The sequence below is a fragment of the Mus pahari genome, chromosome 1 (assembly GCF_900095145.1).
Source record: "Mus pahari chromosome 1, PAHARI_EIJ_v1.1, whole genome shotgun sequence".
NCBI lineage: Eukaryota > Metazoa > Chordata > Mammalia > Rodentia > Muridae > Mus > Mus pahari.
In genome coordinates, this window is record NC_034590.1 from 77,079,058 (window position 1) to 77,098,526 (window position 19,469).

At 43.7% G+C, this 19,469-nt stretch overlaps 1 protein-coding gene across 2 annotated transcripts in view; it reads left to right on the forward strand.

Moving 5' to 3' along the window:
- Positions 1 to 19,469, forward strand: part of Ppfibp2 (PPFIA binding protein 2) — a 147,470-nt gene that overhangs the window by 37,633 nt on the left and 90,368 nt on the right. For both annotated transcript variants that reach the window (XM_029545552.1, XM_029545556.1), the window contains exons 2-3: positions 2,397 to 2,493; positions 18,571 to 18,785. In XM_029545552.1, the coding sequence (XP_029401412.1) occupies positions 2,430 to 2,493; positions 18,571 to 18,785 (279 nt within the window). In that variant the 5' untranslated portion in view covers positions 2,397 to 2,429. The remainder of the gene's footprint in view (positions 1 to 2,396; positions 2,494 to 18,570; positions 18,786 to 19,469) is intronic.

Genomic DNA, 19,469 nt, shown 5'->3' on the forward strand with positions numbered 1-19,469 from the left:
GAACTCAGAAATCTGCCTGCCTCTGCCTCCCAAGTGCTGGGATTAAAGGTGTGCGCCACCACGCCTGGCCTGCGAGTGACTATTCTTATTCCCTTAAGCTAGCTGTGCAGTGGTTCTTGACTCCAGACAGATCCCCCTCCCCAGCCCCTAGCTAAGTGCCCTTGGCGCCATGGAATATTGTTTTCCTTCCGTGTGGAGAATTACTTTCTTACTTTGTTGTCTTCTCCTGCAGGGATCCAGCCTCAGAGTGTGGCTGGGTTCTTCCTCCATGGCCACCTGTAGTTTAGCTTCAAATCTTGTCTTGTGAATCTGGCAAAGATATGTCCAGAGATATTTTCCCACTTTAAAGGAAAAACGGCAAAACCAGACTTTACTGTATGCAAGGAGCTCTCAGTGTGACTTAACTGACACTAGTCGTGTGGGTTCGATGCTGTTGTCCTCAGTTTGCAGTTGAGAAAACTCTTAAGGCTCAGTGATCACATAGTAAATTAATAGTAAATGTTAGAGCTGGGCCTTGGACTCAGCCTAGTTCTTTGTGGTCTTAAATTCCTTAACTATTCCATCTCCTGTGTGGTGCCTAATTTCCTCCAGGGATTTCATATCCCAGGGGAAGCAAGCGGAGCCCTTCAGAACCATCTGTTTCATTGCTCTGGTGTGGGAACCATGCCCGGGTCATTTAAAGTACTGATGCACGTTAGGTACATGCGTAGGCTTTGCTGAATGAGCAAACAAACGATGACTCCTGCTCCCAGCTTACAGACGTGAGCTCAGTATCTTCTTAGGATGACAAATGCTGTTGTAAGACCTCCTCTGTCATCCAGGGAGGTGAGAAGCAGGAAACATGAGAGGAGGCAGCAAGACAGAGCTTAGCCTTCGTACCTTTCTAAGAAGCAGAATTATTGGGAGATAGAAGTAGTTGTCATGAATGGGGAAGATGGGAGTAAGGGAAGGAAGTCTGTCATCCTTAGTGATGGGCCCTGACAAAAGAGATTGGACATTAGAAGTGGCTGGACTGTACATGTTAGGAGGTGTTCTTGACTGGGATTTAGCCTAGATTGCTGTTGGGTAATCGGGTAAGAGAGTGTCCGTGTTTTGGGGACAGCATTTTCTTCTTGTCTTCGTAAATGTGATACTCTTGGGTGGGGTGCACTAGTCCTTTAGAGAAAGGAGAGTGACAGCAGCAGCATTTCACCCAGGACCACACACATCCCAGGGAAGGACTGTATGTAGGTAAGAGGTACATATGGGTACAAGACAGTAGGGTCTTCCCCATTGGTGGTTAGAGCTTCTGGGGCTGTGACTATCAGCACGGAGAGGTGTAACAACTCTCTTGCTGCTACAGGGGATTTTGGGTAAACTGGTAGCTCTTTGTTATAAAACTTGAATGCTTAAGATAATGCTTAAGCAGGAGGATGAGGCTATGGAGAAAATGGAAACTAAACATACACCTCCCCTTCCCCGCCCCCATCATCATCATTATTATTCTGTGTGTGTTGCCACAGCATATGTGTGGAGGTCAGAGGAAAACTTTTGGCTCTGTTCTCTCCTTCCATCTCTACGTTATTCTGAACCAAGGTTATTTGGCTCATGTAGCAGTCTCTTTCCTTGCTAAGCTACCTTCCTGACCCTGGCCTGGAATTAAAAACAAACAAACAAAAAAAGATTTTATTTTTTCATTTCATATGTATGGGTACTTTGCCTGTATGTATGTCTGTGCACCACAGGCATGCTGTGCCTTCAGAGGCTAAACAAGGACATTGGACCCTTTGGAACTGGAGTTGCAGATAGTTGTAAGCTGCCATGTGGGTGCTGGGAACCAAACTCAGGTCCTGTGGAAGAGCAGGCGGTGCTTTTAACTGCTGAGCTATCTTGCTGGCCCCCCTGACCTGGATTCTTTCTTTTTCTTTTGGTTTTCCGAGACAGGGTTTCTCTGTATAGCCCTGGCTGTCCTGGAACTCACTTTGTAAACCAGGCTGGCCTCGAACTCAGAAATCCACCTGCCTCTGCCTCCCGAGTGCTGGGATTAAAGGCGTGCACCACCACGCCCGGCTGGCCTGGATTCTTAATGAAGGTATGTTTTAAGAGCAATGAACACAGTGTTCTAAGCTTAAGCATTTGTGGGAAAGTATCTATCTCATTCATGGTAACTGCATTTAGCCCCAAAACAAATGAATGGAGCTTTAAAAGTTGCTATACTTATTAGCATTAATGTAGTTGTCATGAGGTCTTTGTATATGTCCAAACTCAGCAGACAGAACATGTTTATCAATTATACTTCAGTAAGCTACTGCTTTTAAACATTGGGAAATATATGTTGGTGGATCTAAAGCACTTTCATGGTCTAGCATGCATAACGCCTAACTTCTGTAATTTCTCCTTTGTATTTGAATTTTCAGTAGCAGCAGGAGACTAAGCAGATAAAAGGAGCCATGACTTCTGACGCTAGTCATATGCTGGAAGCTGCCCTGGAGCAGATGGACGGGATCATTGCAGGTGAGCTGGAGTCCCTAGGACGAATGTCCTATTCCCCCATGTCTCAGAGCCCATTTCCTTTTGTTGGCATCCAGAAAAGCCCTCTGTTAGACTAACATTTAAGTAGTTTAATGTACATGCCCCCTTCTCTCTTTCTTATGGAACTCTATTCTACTGGTATGATAATTTGATCCGGTGGGCATACCAGTTCCCATGTGGGGCTCTGTAGAGAATTTGGATCCTGGCTTTGCAACAGTTTGGGTGCAATGAGATTGATTCTGTTGTAAAATTTTCAGAGCGCATCGTGGCTTATTACTGTGCAACTGAAGCTTGAAATTGAGCTGACTTTGTTCCCTAATCAGCGTCTGCTCATTTCCCTAGCTGTCATCCACTGTGTTGAGGAGACAGCAGGCAGTTTTGATTCACACCATGATTACAGCATTCTTTTCCTCCTATCATTTTTTAAATTCACCCCAAGCGTTTGGTTTTAATATTTGCATTAGTCAGTAGAGACTTTCTTTAGAAAGGCTACAGTATAATTGTGGACACTTGGGGAAGACTACCAGTGTGCTATTCTGGCTGATTGACTGATTAATCTGGAAGCTGTACTTGTAACAAGGCTGTTATTTCAAATCTTACAAGAGGACCTCAGGTTTTCTTTCTGTTCTTACCAGACACATTCCAGTGCCACTATCTGTAGATAGAGCATGCTGCTTCTGGCCTTTGCTCCCCACTGTGTGACTCTATAGCCACAGGAAGAGATAGAGGTACGTGGTTGAGTGGGGCTTGACTGTAGGAAGTGCTCAGTACATCCGATACCTCTCCTTTCCTGCTGCTTGCTTCTTCCTATTGCAGAAATGCATCTGAGTCATGGAGGGCCCTGGGAGTTGGAGCCTAGGGTGAGGGAGGCTGTATGCTAAGCTTCCTCATGTTACAGGTTCCACTGAAACTCAACCGAGCTGTCATCTGACAGGCTTGCGATTTCTCCATCAGCAGAGGTGTTCTTGGAAGGCTGTGAGCAATGTGCTGTTTTTCCAGGTCTCCGTGGTTTGAGATGTCTTGTTCTAAGTTAGGTTCTGTGATAACTGACTGAGAAGACATCATCAAGAGAGTGGCTTTCCTAGCCGTGTACTTAAAAAGCCTGATCTCACCTGTGCTGAGAGAAAAGCCACAGGGTTGGACTGAGGCTGACAGGTCAGGACATTCGAGCCCCAGCCTGAGGACTGATTCCCTGGCAGGATTCATGGCGAGTTGTGAGGATGAATGAGATGGTTCCTATTTCTCCACTGCCTTGCTGTTGTTTCTTTGTTGTTTATTGACTGCAATTATGTAAGTCTAATTTTGAGGTTTTTGTTTGGTTCTTTTCCAGTGTCATAGCATGTTAATTACTGTAGCTCTATAGTAAACCTTAAAGTCAGATCTCGTGTTAGTGTGGCAACTTTGTTAATTACCATTATGTTTGTTGGCCAGCTTGAGTGTTGAGTTGGGGCTCCTTCCCCAACCTCCAGTCTCTCTCCTCTTTAGAATCAGTTTGCCAAACCCAGAAGAAAACGTGTTAGGATTTAGGTTGGAATTCTGATGAATCATCACAGTGTATTGGAGCTAGGGATGTAGCTAAAGAGCAGAGCGCTTGTCTAGCATTCTAAGGCCCTGCATGCAATCTCTGTCTCTGCTCAGAACAGGAACTGCTATCTTGATGGTATTGGCTCTTGGAGAGACAGATGGGCTGCTTCCGCCTTGTGTGGGATGAACCTGCAGACCAAAGTTCAGTCCCCAGAACCATGTAAAATAGCCAGGTATGGTGGTACTTGCTTATTAACTCCATCACTGGAGAAGCAGACAGGAGGATTCCAGGGGCTTACGAGCAGGCATTCTAGCCTAATCAGTGAATTCCAGGCTGAGTTTTGAGACCTGGTCTCAAAATATCAGAGAAACAGCATCAAAGGAAGGTAACAAAGATTGCCCTCTGGAAACACATGCATCCGTACACACTTGTGTACACACACAATGATGTACATACACAGAAACACACATATTCACACATACACACTTAGACACACACATATACACACATGTAAACACACATATACATACACACAAGTACATACATAAACACACACATATACATATATACGCATGCTCAAAAAAGAAAGAGAAGCAGGTCATGAGGACTGAATGATATGAGAACCCTGTACAAGGAAACCCAGGGGAGGCCTTTTGATCTGGAGACATTTCATTGGAAATCTGAGGTGATCTGGAGAACAGCTTTCCAGGACAGGAGACAGAACATGCCAGGGGCTGTTGACAAGCTAGGGCAAGGAAAGGGGACAAGGCCCTAGATGCAGAAGGACAAGTGATATTATGACATTGGCTAGTATGTGGAGAACTTCAGCCATTGGTATGCAAGGAGGAATGAGACTTCTGTTACATTCTCCGGCTTCTCTGTCACTCTGTGGGTTAGACAGTCTTTAAGGGGGCAACCAAAAAAGCAGAGACCAATCAGACTACACGTCAATCTTATAGAGCCTGGATGAGTCCAGGGATGAACAGACACCATAAACCCAGAGGAGTAGAACAGAGCATCCATAGTCAGAAGCTGACTGTAGCCTGGGAGAACCAGACTCAGCATGGTAAAGGTTTTCTGCCCCCCCCCCCCCTTTTTGTTTTTTTTTCGAGACAGGATTTCTCCGTTTAGCCCTGGCTGTCCTGGAACTCACTCTGTAGACCAGGCTGGCCTCTAACTCAGAAATCCACCTGCCTCTGCCACCAACGCCCGGCCCCTGCCCCTCTTTGATATACCAAGAGATTACATTTTTAGCCAGATAACCTTTAATCTCAGCATTTGAGAAGCTGAGGCAGGAGTATCAGTACAAGTTTCAGGCCAGCCTGGGCAACATCTTGACTGTAAACAGAGTTAGCATTTATTTCATAGCACTTACTGTATGCCAAGCACTGGTGTAAGTGCTTTGTGTGAGTACCACCACCCTCCTTAGGTAAGAGCTGTTCTTAGTCCCATTGATATATAAGGAAACTGATGCTCAAATCATGGAGACAACTTGTAGAGCCAGGATCCAAATCAAGTAGTCTGCATACAGTTCCTCCTCCCTACCCACCTGCAAAGAAGGGCTTAGGGTTTTCATACTACAAAACTCTCATAGTTATTCCAGACAGAACCGAGAAAGCTTGTCCAGATACACCCTTCAAGGATGGAGGAATATGAAATAGGATGTCCTGGAAAGTGAGGAACCAAGTCTGCCATTTTCTGAACAGGCTATACCTGAGCTACTTCCCTCTAGACCTGTCCCAGATTCTCACCTGAAGATACTGAGCCTTTTGAGGATCCAGTTAAATAATCAGCCAGTGACAGAGAGGACTGTTTCAGAGGCTCTGTTGTTTTAGAGATGCCTGTATAGGAAGGCAGGAGGCAGGAGGAAGCAAGCACACTATGGACTGAGCCATCTCTCCTGGCTTATTTATATTTCTTTATAGCACGTGTATCATTGCCTGTTACATTCCTATTGCTCTTTTTATTGAAACAGAATGTCAGTTCTAAGGACAAAGGCTGTACAACTGTATCTCTCCATCAGTCTGAAACACACAGTAGCTATTTAGTAAACATTTGTCATGTCTACAATTCATTTGCTTCTGTAAGTTCTTTTCATTGGGTAGGAGTCAGATGCTGGTTTTTGTTTGTCTTCTCTCTGGCATCATACTTATTTATCACTCTTATTTGCTCTACTTGGACATTTGGATAAATGAGTTTATGTATTTATGTATGTATGCATGCATATACTTATTGCTTTTCAAGACAAGGTTTTCCTTTGTAACCCTGGCTGTCCTGGAATGCATTTTGTAGTCCAGGTTGACTTTGAACTCAGAGATTCTCTTCCCTCTGCCTCCAGAGTGCTGGGATTAAAGGCATACGCCACCACTGCCTGGCTTGGATGAGTTTATATTTTAAGAATATCACATGACTATTTTTGAAGAGTTAGTAGCTGCTAAGTCCTGTGAATAGTCTCTTAGTTGTAATTAGCTGACACCAGCCTTTGATACAACTCATCTTTGAGTTTATTACTATCTGCAGGGCATGTGCCTCTGTGATATTTTTAGCAAAGGGGATAATTATTGAATGCCTTTGTTCAGGACACCGCTCTTCAAAGTTTCTAATACCAACCTCATTTTCAAGAAGGCTAAGACTGCTTGGGACAAAGAGCTTAGAACTTGTGTAATTATGTCTATGGTCTATGGAGCTAAGCTTTGGAGTTCCAATTCCATGTTACCCAATTACTTCCTCTCTGCTGTCTTTGACAGCTGTATATTCTTTCTCTGCTCAGTTTCCTTGTAAATGAAATAGTGGCATCAATCCTATCTTTCTCTTATTATCACGAGGAGTAAATATGATCAGGTACCTGGTACTGGTACTAAGTTGGTCTATGACATCTCTGCTTTATTAATATTAGTATTGATGTTACGTTCACTATCAAAAGGCACAGTGCTGTTCAATTAATGGAAATAATACTGATAATTGTCCTTGTTATATGTGATGAGGACAGTAGGACTGTCATACTGAACAAGTCTGTCCTGGTGGCACATATGCCCCCCTCCCCTGTAGAGCCTTAGTGTGATGATGTTTGTCTCCAGGTGATCAGTGGTGGGGGTGGGGGTGGGGCTTCCAAGATGTAAATTGGCTTTGTGAATGCAGAAAGAAATGCCCATAAGCAAAACCAGGAGGATTAATCACATAAACATGAGTTCTTGGATCCAAGTTGGTCCACCATAGGTATGAAGATATTGCTTGAATCCCACATGTTTGTGGGAGAACGTTGAGAGGAGGTAACTGTTGAAGACTCTGGGTCAGTAATGATTTGTTTCGAATACAAAGACCATTGTTGGAGCCTGCAATAGGATGTTAACCTTTCATCCATTCTTCCTTCTCTCTAGTCCCCATGAATCTATCTGCAGATAATACTGTAATTGAATTGTGTTGTTGCCAGTGGAAATCCAGCCATGTGTTGCCTAATTACATCCCTGTGGATAGCACAGAGCAGCCTACATGGATGCTGAATTTACACAGGGCTTTACTGTGTGGATACACAGCTCAGTGGCTGTTCTGTCAGGACCCTCTTGGCATAGGACCAGAGCCCCATGGTCAGGACACAGGGGGCCACTTATTCTTCTTTGCTTTGGCAGAAAGAGAAAGTCACCCATGCGACTATCTCTAAGCTGTACTTATTGATAAGAGATAAAGACTGCTTTAGGACAGTTAAGAAAGTTACCCATCTTCTGGGCCTTCTGCCAGCCCTGATTAGCGTTTGGCTTTGAATGAAGGAAGAAATAAAGATTTCATGGGGGTGGAAAAGTTCTGTCAAGACTGAGATGGTTCCTTTGGCCCTTGAATCTCAGCCATGGGGGTCGTGGCTGAGGATGTGGCTGTTATCCCAGTATTCATTAGCTGGTCCAGTCGGTTCCTCTATAGGACATCAGTGTAGCCACTCATTAGTAACAGCACTCCGCCTCTACTGCCATCTTTCCCATCCAGGGTTTAGGTTGAGAGCCCTGTAACAGCTTTATTCAAAAGAAATTTGTAATCTGGGTATATGGCAGCACATGTCTAACCCTAGTACAGAACGGGCTGAGGCAGGAGGATTGTTAGTTTGAGGCCAGACATAAGAAGATAATGTTTCTAAGTAAAATAAATATATACATGCATTCATACATACTCCTAAAATTTTAAAATCATTTGTGTGTGTGTGTGTGTGTGTGTGTGTGTATACAGACATATGCATGTTTACATTTATATAAGGAACAGTATGACATCGGTGTCCTGTAGTACTCTCAAGCTTAGTTTTTGAGACAGGGTCTCTCACTAAGCCTGGAGCTGACTGGACTAGCTGGGACAAGTCTCTAGGTTCCTCTTGTCTCCTCCAAATGCTGGCAGTCCAGGTGTGCCCACCATGTCTAGCTCTTTCTGTGGTTTCTGGGGATCCAAACTCAGGCCCTCATTCTTGTGTGACCATCATTTTATCAACTGAGCCATGTCCTTAGCCCCCATCTTGTTTTTTTGAGATGAGGTCCTTTACTGATTGGTAGGGCTGGCTGGCCAGCAAGCCCCAGGGCTCCTCCGGCTCTTTCTGCCTCCCTGGTGTGCGATACCACACATAGCTGTTAAGTGTGTGCTGCGGCTGGGATTTAGGCCCTTCCTTAAGCTCGTCCAGCAGGCACTTGGCTGACTGAGCCATCTCTGCAGGCCCTGTTCTTATTCATCCTATGATCCCTGCCTTCTTTACATCTGGATCAGCCTCGCCAGCCAGAGATGATCTTTTTGTTACTGCTCTGAACCAGCTGCTTTGGGTTCTGTCAGTCAGTTACCCTTGTGTGTGTGTTAGGGTTTTGTGTGCTTTTCTGTGAATAGTTATGTATGCATGTTCTGATACCTCTGCACTGCACTGCATATCTATACTTTCTTATCTGGATTTAAATTTCTTTGATATCTGTTCATCTTCTTAATTTCTTAGACGTTATCTCTTCTCTTTCAGAATCTCACCTTAAAACAGAAATGATTGTGTGTATTTTAAATTGACTCTACCTTGCATCTGGTTGCAGTTACCTGTGGCACTTACTCTAATAACCTGTGGCACTTACTGCTGAAGTTTGCTTGATGGATGGCCTAGACCACTGCTACTATTCACTACATGGGCACACCTGCAGGGATTTCTATTTTCCTGTTACATTCACTCGCAAGTGTAGTTGTTTGCATATTCTCTGTCCTTGGTGATTACCTTTGTCCTCTGGATCTCAGCACCCCTTTTTGCCTTTTTATTCATCCTTTCTGTGTGGTGCTAGGGATTGAAGCCATTTCCCATATATGCTGGGCAAGCACTCTACAACTCAGTTACTGCCTCAACCCTTAGATGATGGGCTTGGCCCCTGGAATTATAGGCATCTCAGATAATTACTGACCTGTTTGTGTTAGGGTTAGGGTTCCAAACCCAAGTTTTAAAATTGGCTTTAAAGTTGATTGGCTGAGGTGGTTTGCTTCTGCATCCTGGCTTTATACAGAGATCTTCCATTCATTCTTCACCTCTGCTCAGCCCTAAAGGCATGTCCCCTTCCTTCAAGTGGCCCACTGAAGGGCAGACTGTAGGAGGCTAAGCAGGAGCTCAGCTGATGAGAGTGCACTGATCTCACAGTGGACCTGACTTCAGTTCCCAGCACCCAAGGTACACTAACAGCTTCTGAGGCAGCTACTGCCCTCTTCTGGCTGCTGCAGGCACTGCACTCACACACAAATCCTCACATACTCATACCTTCATACATATACTTAAATTTACACGTTTAAGTTGGAAAGCAAAAACGTTCGAACTATAGCCCACAGAGCATTTGGCAGTGACTTATAGGCCAAACACTAACTCAGTTTCTTTTAACCACAGAGGTTCTGAGTTTCAAAGTTTCCCCTCAGCTCCATGGCTTTGGAAGTCACATGAACTTTTGTATCTATGGGTATCGTAGGAGTTTCTCTGTGTAACCTGTTTCATATGTCTGCCCAGTGGCTGTCAGAGTTCTATGGTGTTCCTTAGTACATGGCTCTTTCTCCTCCTTTAGACCAAGAATGGCTAATCACAACTCTCTACGAATCTTCTGGGTTGCCTCAACTGCACCTGTAAAGTCCTTCATCCATGTGAGGCCATATTGACAGGCATCAGGAACTAGAATGTAGACATGGGGGTCAGGTGGAGTGAACAGTTCATACAGATGGAGATGACAGCATTAGTTCTGCTGTATTACTTGAGAAGTTGGCTTGACTTAAAACTGAGATTAGGATCATGGACATTGTCTGTCATGCATACCCCTCCCCCAAACACAAATTGAACTTAGCCTCTGGCTGTAGACTTCACTCTGCTGAGGTAAACTGGTCTCAATTTTCCCCAAGGGTATTACCAACATTTAGATGGCTGGCTGTGGAGAGAAATGGTAAATTCTTTTAGCTAGTAAGAAGAAACATTCTTTTGGGGGGATGAGGTTGGGGGTGGGCAGTTTTTGGTGGGATTGTGTATTGACTAGTTTTGTGTGTCAACTTGACACAGGCTGGAGTTATCACAGAGAAAGGAGCTTCAGTTGAGGAAATGCCTCCATGAGATCCAACTGTAAGGCATTTTCTCAATTAGTGATCAAGGGGGAAGGGCCCCTTGTGGGTGGGACCTTCTCTGGGCTGGTAGTCTTGGGTTCTATAAGAGAGTGGACTGAGCAAGCCAGGGGAAGCAAGCCAGTAAAGAACATCCCTCCATGGCTTCTGCTTCAGCTCCTGCTTTCTGACCTGCTTGAGTTCCAGTCCTGAGACTTCCTTGGTGATGAACAGCAGTATGGAAGTATAAGCTGAATAAACCCTTTCCTCCCCAACTTGCTTCTTGGTCATGATGTTTGTGCAGGAATAGAAACCCTGACTAAGACAAATGGTGTCATTTGAAAGAAGGGAGTGGAGAGACTGTAAATGTGGCACTAGTGAAATCTACCTTTTCCCTGTGGAAGTACTGAAATAGGGATGTTTTAGTCCATCTTGTGCTACTGGAACAGAGCACTCGAGACTGGTGGCATATAAAGAAAAGAAATTCCTCACTGTTCCAAATACAGTCATAAAATTCCAGTATCAAGGATGTAACCCAGCAGCCTTTCAGTTCGTGGGTTGTGATTTATTGGGGGTCCAACCCTTTCACATGGTTGCCTAAAATTATTGGGAAACAACAGACATTTATGTTATAATTCGTAACAGTAGCAAAATTACAGTTATGAAGAAAAAATGAAAATTATTTTGTGATGGGGGTCACCACACCATTAGGGACTCTGTTAAAGGGTCTCAGCATTAGGGAGGTTGAGAACCACTGCTGTAGCATCTGATAAGGGACAGCATCCGTGCCTTCCCGTGGTAGAAGGCAGAAAACAGGAACTTCCCTAAGAGGGGGAGGAGTGAGGGCAGAACTCAAGCTTTTATTAGCAACTCACCCCCGACATAACTGGCCCACTATCCTGGAAGCCCGCAAGTCTATGCATGAAGGTGGAGTCCTCACACATTTAATACCTTTTCCTTCTCCTGTTCTCCCTTCCCCCTTTCCTTTAGTATTTTGTCTTCCCTTTCCTTTTATTTCCCTTTTACTCTTTCCCCTCCTCCTTCATTCTTCCCTTAAAGTTCCCTTCCTCTCTCCGTCATCCCTCCCCCCCCCCTTTTTTCCTCCCTTCCTCCTTACCTTTTCTGGAGACGAGGTCTCATTTTATAATTTTCTTGCCACACTCATTTTATAATTGTCTGGCCACAGCTCTCTAAGTGTGACATCCCAGGCATATGACACCACACCTGGCTCCTAATTATCTCTTCAAGATCTCACATTTCAATATTTGTGTGTTAGGATTGGGCTCACATGTTTGCTTATTTTGTAGATAGTGATATAGGTTGGCTTTGAACTCCTACTGTGGTTGTGGATACTCTAACCTCTGCTTCTGTAGTGCTAGAATTACAGGCATGAAGCTGGGCGTGGTGGCGCACGCCTTTAATCCCAGCACTTGGGAGGCAGAGGCAGGCGGATTTCTGAGTTCGAGGCCAGCCTGGTCTACAGAGTGAGTTCCAGGACAGCCAGGGCTATACAGAGGCTACCATATCCAGTTTAATGCTGGGGATCAAATCTAGGGCTTGGTAGCACACTACTAGGAGATCCATCCAGCCCAATGATGAATACTGGGGATACTGTCAAACCATCTCGTTCTGAGTTCTTGGTTTTCTCTTGGTATATGGTAGGTTTGGAAAAGTGTTTTGGATGTTCATGCTTTAACAAAACCTTCTCTAGTGAAAGGAGACATTGATCCACCTCCTTCATCAACTGATCTGTTTTCACTTTCTGTCTGGTTGTGTCTGCTTGGTTTATCATTTCCTGAGAGAGATGAGCTCGATTCTTACCTTAACACAATATGTGATTGGATTTTCATATTTGTTTTTGCATAGGATTTATATTTCTGAGCTGATGAGTGAGATGGGCTGTGATTTTCTTTAGTAGTAATCAGTGGGTTGCACAGTTCTGGGATGTGTGGGAAGGCACCGTTCACCATTTTCTCTAAAACTTGTCCTGGCATTCTGCTCTTCAAAGTGAGTTCCTCTTTTCTAGGCTAAAATATATTGTTAGACTAGTTTGTTAGACTATTTAGTTTGGAATTGTTTGATAGAATTAACTTATGAAAGCATTTGGCTTGTTCTTTTTTCTGTCAAAAAGATTAGAACAGTAATACAGTTTCTATATAGGTTTATTGATGATCATTAGTTTGTTACAGGATTTTTGGGTTCTTACAGGGTTATTGCTAATTTTTTATTTATTCTTTGGTTGTTTTTTAGAAGTTTGATCTAAGTACCTAGTACACAATATCATGACATTCATTATTGTTTATAGTTAATATATACTGATAAAAATTTGTCCTTAAGCACTATTAATAAAATCTTGTACTTCTGTTTTATCTTATTCTCAACAATTACTTGAACATTAAATTAAATAAATTAAACAAAATTTCTATATATTAAGTTTTGGGTTTAGCTTCTCTCTTTTTTTTTTTTAAGTAGATATTTTCTTTATTTACATTTCAAATGTTAGCCCCTTTCCTGGTTTCCCCTCCGAAAATCCCCTATCCCCTCCCCCTCCCTCTGCTCACCAACCCACCCACTCCTGCTTCCTGGCCTTGGCATTCCCCTATACTGGGGCATAGAACCTTGATAGGACCAAGGGCCTCTCCTCCCATTGATGGCTTCCTAAGCCATCCTCTACTACATATGCAGCTAGAGCCATGAGTCCCTCTGTGTGTTTTCTTTGGTTGGTGGTTTAGTCCCAGGGAGCTCTGGGGTTGCTGGTTAGTTTATATTGTTGTTCCTCCTATGGGGCTGCAAACCCCTTCAGCTCCTTGGGTCCTTTCTCTAGCTCCTTCATTGGGGTCCCTGTGTTCCATCCAGTGGATGGCTGTGAGCATCCACCTCTGTATTAGCCTCTGTACGAATCAGAAACCAGCATTGGTTGAGTGACCTTCTAATGCAGTAGTCTCCACTTTGGCTTCATCTCAGAATGCCTGGAAACCCTTTCATTACCCTAGATCACGTCTGAGACCAATTGAATTCAGTTCTCTGAAGTGGGGACCTATGCATCTTTAGTTGGCAAAATTCCCCCCTGTGGTTTCTGTAAGCATTGAAAGTTGTAAACCTTTGTGCTAACTTGTATTCCCCAAGCAGTGCTATGTTATTTGAGATAATGTAATAGTGTGTTCCCAGAGAGAGAAGCTTGTTTTTAGCATGTGAATAGAAGCTGACTCACCTTTTTCTGAGAAATAATATAGGGGGAATCCCTTTTATATACATAGGCACATGGACTGTTAATCTATTGTCTTGTTCTGTTGACCCCAGGATTAAGGCACACATTCTCTTATTTGTTGTACATGTTTTTTTTTTTTCTTTTTTTTAAAGATTTATTTATTTACTATATGTAAGTACACTGTAGCTGTCTTCAGACACTCCAGAAGAGGGAGTCAGATCTTGTTACAGGTGGTTGTGAGCCACCATGTGGTTGCTGGGATTTGAACTCTGCACCTTTGGAAGAGCGGTCGGGTGCTCTTACCCACTGAGCCATCTCACCAGCCCGTTGTACATGGTTTTTAATTTTGATTTGTGGTTGTAATTTTGTGTAGGAGGTGGTCATCTACAGGGAACTGTGCCTGTGTAATGATTAACCATAGCTGTTGTCCACTCTGGACCATTGTGTGTACTGTGTACTGATTTCTGTTTGGGGATTTTTAGGAAAGAATGCAAAATAAGCATTTGATCTGCACTTGTGGTATGCAGAGACCTGTGGTTTGCATTTTTCACAGTGTGTGGGTATGTATGGCTTTACAGACATGCCTGGGGCCCTGCAAGTTTTTCTGCTGTGGGGAACATTCTCAGAGCCCCCTCCCAGGCACAGTGGCCCAGCTCCAGTGGGGGTCCTTCCTCTGGATCTGTGCCAGAGCTGCTGTAGCATCAGTGTGAACTTACTTCACCATTCAGTTTGGATTTTTGTTTCCAGTTCCTGGGGTTGTTTTTTTGTTTTTTTTGTTTTTGGTTTTGGTTTTTTCGAGACAGGGTTTTTCTGTATAGCTCTGGCTGTCTTGGAACTCACTCTGTAGACCAGGCTGGCCTTGAACTCAGAAATCCATCTGCCTCTGCCTCCCAAGTACTGGGACTAAAGGCGTGCGCCACTACCGCCTGGCCAGTCCCTGGGGTTTTACTTCTCCTTCAAGCATGTCTCTGAGTTAGGGGCCTGTTTCAGCTTTTCTGTTTGTTCACTGTAAGTAAAGGGGACTCCTGGTGGCCTGGTCTGCCTGTTTGCCAAGAGACCCCCTCAGACTTTGCATGCTGTCCAACAGATCATGTGACCTGGCCATATATTTCTGAGATTGCTTGAAAATATACCAGTTCTTCACTTGTCACTTACTGTGTGAAACAAAGCTCGTCAGGGCTCAGGGAGAGAATGTGTCTATTCACTGGCTGCTTTACTGTTTGAAGAAAGACCTGAGGGTAGAAGAGATGGCTTAGTAAGTCAGTACATGCTGGGTGAGCATAAAGACTTGCCTTCAGATCTCCAGCAACCAAGTGGAAGCCAGGCATGGTGCAGGCCCCTGTAACTACGATGGATGCTGGAGTTGGGGAGGAGGAATCGTTGGATGCCAGAACTCACTGGCTAATGAAGCCATGAGTTAAAAAAAAAATGATGTGGACAGCATAGCAGCACACTCAAACACATGTATGCATACATCAATACCACACACACACACACACACACACACACACACACACACACACACACTTGAAATCTCTTATGCTGATGTTGTCTAATATCCAGGATGGATTTACAAAACATGTTTCAATCTGGAGTACCTGTGCAAACTAAGCCAAGTTGTAAGCTCTCACTTCTGAAAGTGATTGCCATTATTAAAAGAGTTACCCCCACATACATATATATATATATATATATATATATATATATATATATATATATATATAAAACATATAATACATATATATGTTTAAACATCCATATGTTACGGTGTTTTTTTGCCTGCTTGTATGTCTGTGTGCCACATGTATGCTGTGCCCATGGAGGCCAGGAGAGGGCATCAGATTCTAAGGGACCAGAGTTAACAGACGGTCAGTGTGAGTGTTGGGAATTGAACCGGGTCCACTGTGACAGCTGCCAGTGTCAGCTCTTCACCCCCTTAATAAATATTTTACAAATCAGTATATGGCTCCATGTTTCTGGTTCTCTGGACAGCCATTTCTTTTATGTATATGAATTATGTTTTTGAATATTCTAGAAGTAATTTAAATTCTCACTCAGTTGGTGGTTTGTACCCCCCTTTTCCAGAATTAGCACACCACTGAGATCATTATTATGTAGGAATCTTTGATACACATCTGATTATATTTTCTTAGATTAGATTTGTAAAATTGAAATTTGTTATTAAAAAGTTATGAATATTTTTACAGTTTCTTGCCAAATTGCTTATTACAAAGAATTGGGGTAATTTGTGTGTCTCTGAACAGGTTCTGAGTGTTCACGCTCTCTGCTTGTCAACAATGATCATTGCATTTTCAACGTCATTAATTTTATTAGTGAAAACTGAATTACCATTTTTAAATGTTCCGTCAACTATCCAGAAAACATTTTATTTCTATATTCTAATTTCCTATTTGTGTTTTTTGTAGATGTCCCAGAATTATCTGTGTAAGACTGTATGCCTGTTTTGTGTGGGAGAAGTGAATTCAGATAATTTTTAACTGATTCATAAGGTGTCTCTTTATGAAGGATCTGCTTCTGTTTTATTATAATTTTATGCATGGTGCCTTCAGTCTTAGTCTTTTTTTTTAATGTAGCAGAAGTTAATTTTATATAGTCGGTGTGCAACGCTTTGTTATATTTTGCTCAGTTACCATTGTGCTTACCAAATCTTAATCTAATGCAATTTTCATCTATACTTTTATACTTTAATATTTATATATAATCCATGTCTCTAAAATTTTATTTATATATGTGGTATAAAATACCCAAGGCCACACCAGCACATAAAGTTAGTAAAAATCTCTATATTTTCAGTCTCTCTCAGCCAACTCATTGTCTAGTTCCCTGCATGAAACTCTTTGCAGTTAGAGTATGTGGCCTACGGGATGGCTCGGTAGGGAGAGCACTTGCTGTGCACGCCCAGTGTCCTGAGCTCAAGTCCTGGGATCCGCAGTGGAAGGAAGAACTCCAGCATCCCCAGATTACCCTGACTGCTGCACTTGTGCCATGGCGTGCGTGTGTCCACACTGACCTGTGCGCATGTGCTAGTGAACACCCCCTCACATACATGCATACACACACGGACACACACACTTTACGAACAGAAAGGGTGTGTATTGCAGGGGAATGATTGCTGAGCGACTGTGTGGAGATTGGAGGACTTGCTGAGTTTCTAACCATTTTCTCCCCTGAGGTTTGGCTTGTGCAGTCAGCTCTAAACTGGATCTGTAGGAAAGTGCTGAGCATGTACCAGGGCATGGATCCTTTCTCTGTCTCCTAGCTTCCCAGAGCCTGACTTGTTTGTGGATTGTGACCCATAATTCCCTCTGTCATACATTTTCAGAAGGCAAACTGGCAATCAAATTCTGTGGTAATTGTTTCCTTCTGTATGGATTTTTTCCTTCCCAAACTGCTTGGCAAGGATGATGTTGGCTTCTAAAAGTGTAAAGGGACCAGAAATTAGATGGCCATAGTGGCCTACCAGCTCTCATTTTCCAGGGCAGTGCTAACTCTAGGTGTTTTACCCTATTGGCCTTAATAATCCAAATGCCTTAAAACCAGATCCTTTAAACTACATTTTACAAATGATCTCTAGTTGCTGAAAGCACAGACATCCTTTGTTAGACTTTGTGAGGTCAGTTTGGGCTTTTCTGTAGTTGAATGATAGGGTGTAGCGAGACAAAAACCAGTCCTATTTTAGACATACTAAATTAGAAGGAACTGACCCCGCATCCCAGACCTCTGAGGGGATCTGGGCACTTACTTCTTTCTCTGGAGCTGTTCCCTTGAGTATGTGTGTAGTCACTTGAACGAATTGTAATGCAGCATCTCCTGGGTGCTGGGAACTTAGCTATGCCTGGCATAGACTCTGCTCTCAGTCTGTGCAGCCCGTCACGGGGAGATGGGCAGTGGACATGCATAGAACCACTACAGTTTTAATATAGCAATCTCCCACTGGAACATCCAGAATGACCCTGCTTTGCTATAATCCAGCACCAGAATAAGTATAGTAATCCTTTTTAATTTTTTTATAGTATACTTAGTTGTCCATTACTGTGTCCAGCTAACCCAGCTAACTCAGGTCAACCTTTGCCTATAACTCCATGGTTGTGGTAATGATCCCTAAAACATCCTAATGTTCCATAGGGATGGCTCATGTTATGTTACCTGGGATGGCTACTTTGGATTTGGGAGGACCTAGGATGGCTCCACTTACAAGTCTGTCACTGCAGTGAGATGACCAGCGACAGTTGGGGCTGTCTCCTACAGGGCAGCTGACCTTTGTTACAAGGTGATTTGGCCCTGAAGAGGAAGAGCAGGAGCTGTCAGTCCTCTTAAGCCCCAGACCCAGCATTGGCACAGTCCCTTCCATGGTGTCCTAGGGATAGCAGCAACCAGCCCAGCCCAGGAAGAGGGGTGGAATCCCATGAGCGAATGGGAGGAGTTTGGAGTAGCCATCTGTGAAGTGTAACACTGACTCAGAAGAAAACAAGTACATTTGAAAAGATGAAGAAGTGGGTCTCATTGACTTTGGTCACTGGTGAGGGCTGTCTGTGTTTTATCAGTTGTATTCATGTGTGAGCTTTGAATACCAGGCTCAATGGGCCGTACTGGCTCTGATGGACCTCTCTTCCTACCATTGCAGGTCAGTATAAAGATGCTGCTGCCATGTTCCCATGGTGAGGTAGGAGTAAGCTTCCAGTTGAGAAGATCACTGTCTATGACATCTACTCGCCTTACCAAGGTCTCTACCTCTCTTCTGTTCCAGGCACTAAAACAGCTGCAGATTTTAGTGATGGTACCTGTGAGTCTGGGCTGTCTCCTCCATCCTCCTGCTTGAACTCCCTGCCTGTGCTCCATCTCATTGAGGACCTGAGACTGGCCTTGGAGATGTTGGCACTTCCTCAGGAAAGAGAAGCCCTCCTGAGCCAGGTCCCTGGCCCAACAGCTGCATACATAAAGGAGTGGTTTGAGGACAGCTTGGTGAGTTGGACCGTGGCCTGATAAGGAATTGTGGGACACGTAATGATGTAGCAGTGGAATGCCACCAGTGGCCAGAGCTGAGGACTTCTCCCTGCATCTCCCAGCCCTATCTTACTTCCCATATAGCTTTGGGCACATCACTACTGGGTGGTCCTCAGCAGGAGTAAGAAGCCTAGTCAAGCTATTTAAGCTACTCATTCTGCCTTCTTGTGGTCTTCAATAACTCTCTTCTGAGGTGAGGAATCCAGGGTCAGATAGGCACCCCTAAAATTATATGTGTGACTTGCTGGACTCCCTTAGTGGAGTTTTAAACCACACCCTAAAGGCTGCTTGCTTCATTACTTTCTCTGTTTCTGCCCACGATTCTTGCCATATAACTACTTTTTGTGCGCTGAGTATAATTGAGATTTACTTGTCTGTTTATTTTTATTTATTTATTTTTTTGTGATTTCTCTTGGTCAGGTCTGGAGACTTGCTGGGCTGTAGGGGAAGGGAATGAGGGATTAATCTGCAAACTTGCTATAGCTTTAGTTTATCCAACTGTTTTCCCAAAGAGATGGACAGGTCAACAGATGGAGAATTCATATTATCTAGGGATGTGTAAGATTAGGAACTAAACTGGGATGTGGCCATTGGAGGGAGGGAGGGAGAGAGGGAAGGAGGGAGGGAGGGAGGGAGAGAAGG